At 41.8% G+C, this 6,810-nt stretch overlaps 2 protein-coding genes and 1 non-coding gene across 4 annotated transcripts; 1 reads left to right on the forward strand and 2 right to left on the reverse strand.

Moving 5' to 3' along the window:
• Positions 1 to 406: 406 nt before the first annotated feature.
• On the reverse strand, positions 407 to 3,016 carry LOC133905366 (uncharacterized). Its single transcript, XM_062347130.1, has 8 exons — positions 2,854 to 3,016; positions 2,291 to 2,459; positions 1,931 to 2,021; positions 1,784 to 1,842; positions 1,616 to 1,676; positions 1,265 to 1,355; positions 1,109 to 1,185; positions 407 to 795 (listed from the first exon to the last, which is right to left on the reverse strand). Exons 1-8 carry the CDS (start codon positions 2,879 to 2,881, stop codon positions 676 to 678), a joined length of 696 nt encoding a protein of 231 aa, XP_062203114.1. The 5' UTR covers positions 2,882 to 3,016; the 3' UTR covers positions 407 to 675.
• A 276-nt stretch (positions 3,017 to 3,292) lies between these two features.
• TRNAI-AAU (transfer RNA isoleucine (anticodon AAU)) lies at positions 3,293 to 3,366 on the forward strand. Its single transcript has one exon. It is a non-coding gene; the product is annotated as a tRNA-Ile (tRNA).
• A 171-nt stretch (positions 3,367 to 3,537) lies between these two features.
• On the reverse strand, positions 3,538 to 5,684 carry LOC133905367 (probable phytol kinase 2, chloroplastic). 2 transcript variants are annotated; one of them, XM_062347131.1, is made up of 6 exons: positions 5,327 to 5,684; positions 4,737 to 4,804; positions 4,519 to 4,653; positions 4,301 to 4,416; positions 4,068 to 4,182; positions 3,538 to 3,976 (listed from the first exon to the last, which is right to left on the reverse strand). In XM_062347131.1, exons 2-6 carry the CDS (start codon positions 4,751 to 4,753, stop codon positions 3,706 to 3,708), a joined length of 654 nt encoding a protein of 217 aa, XP_062203115.1. In that variant the 5' UTR covers positions 4,754 to 4,804; positions 5,327 to 5,684; the 3' UTR covers positions 3,538 to 3,705. The 2 variants fall into 2 exon arrangements, with proteins under 2 accessions (XP_062203115.1, XP_062203116.1); XM_062347132.1 differs by lacking the exon at positions 4,737 to 4,804 and having other exon boundaries at positions 5,327 to 5,676.
• Between the last annotated feature and the right edge of the window lie 1,126 nt (positions 5,685 to 6,810).

Genomic DNA, 6,810 nt, shown 5'->3' on the forward strand with positions numbered 1-6,810 from the left:
ATAGGGTGTTCAGGAATATAGAATCTTCATCTTTTCTGTTATACACTTTGTACTCTATACATTACCCTCATGAGATTATTATTGAATACAAGTGCTATTTATAACAATGGTGACAAAACATATTAGATCTATTCCAGTATTAGGTTTACTGGAAGAAGCAATCAACATGTGTTCACTCACCATTCACAAAATGCAGTCTGACCCCAGCCCCTGCGGCACTACAGATGTTTAATGACAGCTAAACCTATCAACAACACGCATCAGGCATCACAGAAGAGAAAAAAAAAAGGATTTTAATAGCAAAGTTCTCAACAATGCTAAAGCCCTGCCACTTAGCTAGATTCAGCATAAAACCCAATTTAGAGCCTGCACCAAACATAATATAGATAGTATCTAAGAACCAATCGCAATAGAAATAACAGTTACTATAAAAGATAGATACCGACTTATCAAACATAGCATCTCGTTAATATGATATGCTGTACCAATCAGCATACGCCTTCTAATGGCTCAGAAATGATGCACGAGAAGAAATGCAAAACCAGAACTTGTGTAGATCACATCTGTCAGGTTTACAACGCTTCAAGGGGACAAGGCCGAACGCACAACATCAAAAACTGTCCGGACACAAGACAGCAAGTGCTCGCTGCAAACTGGACATGCAAATCGGCGAACTCAAGAGGAATCATCAGCGTGCAGGTGCGCCAAGCCTTCTTTGTACACTTCAAAGTCATCAGCAGACCAGCGGCAGACAAGGTAGATTCGGAATGTTGCCATCTGTATCCCAAGCAAGCGCTGCAAGAGAGAAATCAATGGGGACTCAATGCAAAGAAATAGACCACACCATAAAATGGGCAGATGCATTACAGCAGTTACAATGGAGATTGCGCTGGACTACTGTAACACCCCAATAAAACCCCAATAAAGAGCAGATTTCAGTAACAAATGAATCGCCTATCGATGTTTTTGGAAACTTACCAAGGCATAGAATTTAAGAATGTGGCAGAAATGTAGGTCTTGGAAAATTAAAAGATGCTTCTCTTAGTTCCTCTCAGGCTCATTTTTAAATCAAATATGCAGCTAAAACTGCATAGTATGTTGTCCTTACCAGAGTCTGTGCTGCTTCTGGTGAAAGGGGTTTCCCTTCCTCACACACCACATGATCTGCAATTAACTCTACAACACCTGCACCGACAATGGTGAACCTTTTAATAATTTTGCTTGGCAGATTCAAGCATGTGTAAATGCAGGGGAGACTACAAACCTTTGTTCAGGCGAACTGGCAGTCCTTGCTTGCGTAGAAAGGGTTCCATTTCATGTGTAAAATGTTCCATAGGGCCTTCCTTAAGCTCCACCTGAGGCATCATGAAGTCGCAAATTTGGTTAAATGCATTATATAGGAAATTAAAAATGCTAGTTCATTCAGAACAAGGACAAAATCTAAATGACAATTCATCCCGTGCAGGCTAAGCAGCTATTGCAAATAACAGTCATTGTCAAGCAAAAACAACTAGAAGGTTTGGCTAAACACGTCTTTCTACCTTGTTTGCAGAAGCTATAAGGGATGAACATCTGAACATGCACATGAAAAGAAAAGCAAAAGCAACTAGAATACCGTTTCTGTTGCAGTACTTCCTGTCCTTGCAAAATCATGCCCCTCAAATTCTCGAAACAGACTGCATGCACGATATAAGATCATAAACTTCATATAGCCACAACAAGCGCATAATCAAACATAGGCAATGGTCAGCTACAAATGAAAATATTGAGATAAGGATACTACCTTTCGATATCATCCCTTGGAAGATTAGTAAAGAGCAGTCCAGAGTCACCTTGAAGGAACTAAACATAGCAAGGTAACTTTCATCAAAACCTCGTACTAATGGTGTGGAATATGCTGTCTACCGAATTCTGACAAGAAACAACCCACCTTGGAAAGTTTGTGCAGGCCTGTTTTAGCTTCATCAGCAGCTGAACGCCCCAATGCTATCTGCATGACTTTCTTTCCAGCAAGAAATATCCTAGAACAAAAAATGCAGCAGCTATAAAACATGTACAACATAATAAACCAATAAGTTTAGCTTAGCATTTTAAACAGTTCATCTCTTTGGAGCAACATGTTTCAGGGTTTGAAGTGCACTCTGTAGCAATAACAAAGCTTGCAGATATGTAACCGGAGCAACATTGTTATTGCGCGGGATGATACGATGGAAGAGCAAAGCAAAACCGAATTGGTTCCTGTCAACCATAGCATTTGGACAGAAAGAAGTTGCAACAGACAAGTAGGTACCTGCTAGAGGACTTGAGCTGCTCCCTGAGGCTCTTGAGCTTCTGATTTCTCATGTTATCGTAGGTAAAGACATAGGCGTCGGCGTAGTGCTCGATGGCATGTTTGATTTCGGCGACTACTTTGCCCTTGCGCTCTAAACCTGGCTTCTTCTTGGTCTTTGATAAGGTCACTGCGTCCACCCAGCATAGAATTAGCACAATTGACAACAAGGCTCTCATTCTCTGTCTTTTCTTTTTCTTTTTTTATTTGAGATGAAGCTATCATTCTTTGGGAACATAAATTTCTTGTGTTCTTGATCACTAGAGCTCAGAACAAAAGTATCCTCACAAAAAGAGGAAGAGAAAAGCAAACGAATTTTAGTAGGGATACATAAAACGACGATGCTTGAGAAAACATCATCGATTTTGATATGGTACTAACAAAGAAAGGATCGGTGAGTGATACAAGCAGCAGCAGGCTCTCCAGTTCAACTAGCATACCAGTAGCAGTAGCAGTACTAGGCATGCAAGGAATCGAGGAAGAGAGACGTCAAGAGAAGGGAGAGGAGTCGGAAGGGGGAGCACCTGGGCGGTTGCGCTTGGATTTCGGCATCGGGCGTCACCTTCTTTGTTGCGGCGGAGGCGGAGGCGGCGGCGGGGTAGCTCCTCTTCTAGGATTTTAGGGCTGGTGCTCCTCTTGTCTTGTCGGAATGGCTGACGTGGGCTTGGTCGAAAGCAAAGTCCAGAGTAGGCCCAAGACGTTCTCTTTCTTTTAACAAAGGCCCAGGTCCAGGCCCAGGACGACACCATCTTCGTCTTCTTCCGATGTACAAAATCTTTTTTTGGGAGGGAGACCATGGATCCATGATGCTGCTCGTCCTTGTCGTCCCTCTCCTTGCTTCAGCTGCCGGTCGGAGCCGGAGGTAGGGGAAGCTACCCATCTGCAGTCCCAGGATACTTTACTTGCTCCAAGCAAGCAGGCCCAGTATTTACTTTATTAAAATATTTTGCGGACAGTCAGAACGGCCTATTAGCTCAGTTGGTTAGGGCGTCGTGCTAATAACGCGAAGGTCGCAGGTTCGAGACCTGCATGGGCCATTTCTATTTTTCCTTTCCTTTCCTTTTCTTTTTTTGCTCATATCTATCTATCTTGTTTTGAACCATTAATTGGGTCTCTCTCCCTCTGCAATCTGTTCTGTTCACTGACTGCATACGCATCAGAACAACCACCAAGTGTTCAAGTTTCATCAAATATCATGTACACACGCATTGCAACTTATTCCCCCATTTTTCTGTTCTTTGAATTCACTATACTGATTCTCAGTTACAAGAATGCCGATTCATAACCGGATTCAAGTAACACTCAACAAATTGATGCATAGAACATCATGCCCTGCACATGATAATGCACGGCAGTTACATATATATAGCTGGTGGCTACTTGCTGCTGCCTCCAAAGACCATTTCAACGATCGCAGAAATGCTGCTCCTGTCACTGCTCATGCAGCAGAGGTTTCCGACGCCGATAAAATAGAACACCAGGCCACCGACTAGTACAGATGCGAGAGGAACCGTCAGATTGTCGTCGAGGCGTGTGCTAATCGGTAGTGACTCAACAACTGCAGCGACAAGGGATATCACACCAAAAGCAACATCCATAGTCCAGCTCTTCTCAACAAACCCGAAAATGTTGAAGTAGCACATGTAGCTGATATGAACATATACAGCAGTTTCAAATAGAACAGTGTTCAGGTTTCAGCAAAAATGTAGGGTGCCAAAAGTGATAGGCTGTTACTTACAGGACTGATGCAATGAAACCAGCTAGGAACATCGCAATGGATCCAGCATACGATTTTTCAGGGTTGTGAGGGAGCTTTGCATGCCCGAATCGTCTTCCAACTATGTCAGCGACACCTGGAAGAAGCAGTGCATAGATCAGATGCTTTCTGAAACTTCCGATTACAAGAACAACTTCATTTTCAACTAACAGGTAAAAATGTAACAGCAAGAAGCCATGAAGTAGAGATAATACCGTCTCCCGCACACAAATTGCAAATCACAGCGATTGAGATGGGAGATGCCCTCCAGAAAATTATAGTTGTCAGAGTTAAAGCACAAGCATAATACAACGGACCCTTGAGAAGTTCTCTACAAATAAAAGAAAAAAGAAGAAGATGGAAATAGTTAGTCCAGGGCAGACAGAAATACACTATTTGGTTGAACAAGAAATGTTTTGATCTCGTAGTCTACCTGTAGTCTCCATGCCTGGTCATCGAGTTAACCACACCATCATCTTTGACTACACCAAGTCCAATCACTGTCAACTTTATGATGTTCAATATAATGATAAGTGGAGCAAGAAATGGTGCATACACATCATCAGAACTGCAACGAGGGAGGAAGAATGGTAAGAAAGGCAGATACATTAGGTCTGAAAAATGAGAAACTTTGTTGGTGTCCTATTTTACCTGAACAAAGGCCACATAAGGAAATATACTAACCCAACAGTTATGTGCACCAGTTTCCTGCAAAGTTTCTAAAATGCGCGGCAAAATAAAAGACAGCCAGATACCAATCAGTACGCTCACAAGACAATTTGCAATTGCATATGATTTTTCGTTATCCAGAAGTGACTGTATTGGGATTAAGATTGAGCTACTAATTTCCATGCTAAATGCGATCCTATATTCCGCTGATTTTCTTTTCTTTTTTTAACTTTGTACAGGAAAAGAAACATTTAAACATGTAGTATGTAGTATGACTAGTAGAAATGCAGTACTGCAGTCTGCAGCTTGACTTCAATTGGAATTTGGAATCACAACACCAATTGAACAGTAGAAAATTGCAAGGGCAAGGAGAGTGTAGACTTCTCTTAGGTATACCAAGAACTATTTGCGTATGGTACAAACTGCAATTAATCTCCAACAAGAGAAGGAATGCACAATCGAGCTACTATTACAAGAAGCGAGAGAGAGAGAGAGAGAGAGAGAGAGAGAGAGAGAGAGAGAGAGAGAGAGGCAGTATAGGGGGGAGTTTGTTAGAGTGAGATAGGGGTGACCTGGTCCAGGAGCGCGCGGTTGGCGACCTCCTCCCAGAAGCGAAGCACGGCAGCCGCGGCGGCTGCCGTGAGCAGGGTAGCGCCGGTGTAACACCCTACTTTACAACCAAGCCTATTTATTTGAAAAAAATAGAAAATTTTGGCAGTATTTCCTCTATAGAGATGTATAACTGACCAAAAGAAATATCACATGCAGGCAGAAACAGATATAACCAGCATATATATAGAGTCCGCCACGACGCTACCAGCGTCATACCACAACAAAAACAAAAACAAATGACGGACCATCAGACACACCACTTGTATACACCGGTTGAGCTATCGACATCGTGATAAGTTAGTGTGTGCAGCTACCGAGATCCATCCCCAAAATGCACGTCAACATCCAAACATACCTGTAAAGAAAACACGGGTGAGATTCGAAAATCTCAGCAAGTGAAAGGTACTTTAACAAAAAGCTATTTAGCCACAGTTGAATGTGCTAACAATTCTAAATAAAAACTAGTAATGAAACAGACCGCCAACACTAGGAAAAACAGTTATGACTAAGCAAGTCCAACGATAACATTAAATATTTTAATATTCGGTTGGTATAAGCCTTCAGAGCTGCATATATATCTATATACAAGCTAACTAAAGGAAATAAGATTTGATGTGAATAATTCATTGAATTTCACAAGAAGACATAACTATGCATATGATATACTCTCCTCACCTTTACCCCTCCACGGGTAACGTAAGGGTCATGTATATGATATGCTCTCCTCACCCTTACCCCTCCTCGGGTAACGTAAGGGTGTGCACATGATATGCTCTCCTCACCCTTACCCCTCCTCGGGTAACGTAAGGGTGTGCACCGTATCCCTCCTCGGGTGACATACGGTACTGTACCGGTACGGTCGCGGCCAGAAGACGACGACAAACTTCCAATGCATGAGATGTATATGTATGACGTGCTTCAAGCATAACCAACATAACTTCTGGAATATGCTTGAGACTTCAAAAAAACATTGCATACAACACTAATGAACAACTGCAGAATGGCATATCGTGCCTACTGCACTTCATAAATCAATCATCGAGTAAACTTCTGGAAACGTAAACAACATAGTACCCAGCTCAGAATCAGTCATTCAGATTAGATGAATGCACTGTAATTAAAGAATGTAGGCAACCCAATATTAGGTTAAAGCATAGTCATACAATACATTCACTTGCCTTTACCGACGATAAAGAAAATTCGATCAAGAACGCCCGAAAATAGTACCACCTGTACAGGCATACTATTAGAACTAATATACATTTAAAATACATAAAATATGAAGCGTCAATTCTACGTCTGAAAACGTCGCGTATACGCCTACATTCCGAAAAACTGAACAGACAATTGTATCACATGAAATAATACGACAGGAATTGATTGATTTGATTTAGTCCAACCACAAACATCTAAGAATTACTGAGGAATCACCTTCGAAGGATTG

Source organism: Phragmites australis, chromosome 22 (genome assembly GCF_958298935.1).
Source record: "Phragmites australis chromosome 22, lpPhrAust1.1, whole genome shotgun sequence".
NCBI classification, from domain to species: domain Eukaryota; kingdom Viridiplantae; phylum Streptophyta; class Magnoliopsida; order Poales; family Poaceae; genus Phragmites; species Phragmites australis.

Excerpts from the sequence above, each read along its gene's own strand:
- LOC133905367 (XM_062347131.1), bottom strand. Across the intron at positions 4,417-4,518 it reads ACCAGGCATGGAGACTACAG|AGAACTTCTCAAGGGTCCGT; the intron begins GTAGACTACGAG and ends TTTTATTTGTAG. Across the intron at positions 4,183-4,300 it reads CAATTTGTGTGCGGGAGACG|GTGTCGCTGACATAGTTGGA; the intron begins GTATTATCTCTA and ends TGCTTCTTCCAG.
- LOC133905366 (XM_062347130.1), bottom strand. The coding sequence starts at position 2,881 with ATGCCGAAATCCAAGCGCAACCGCCCAG. Across the intron at positions 2,460-2,853 it reads ATCCAAGCGCAACCGCCCAG|TGACCTTATCAAAGACCAAG; the intron begins GTGCTCCCCCTT and ends GGGTGGACGCAG. Across the intron at positions 2,022-2,290 it reads CAGCTCAAGTCCTCTAGCAG|GATATTTCTTGCTGGAAAGA; the intron begins GTACCTACTTGT and ends TTTTTGTTCTAG.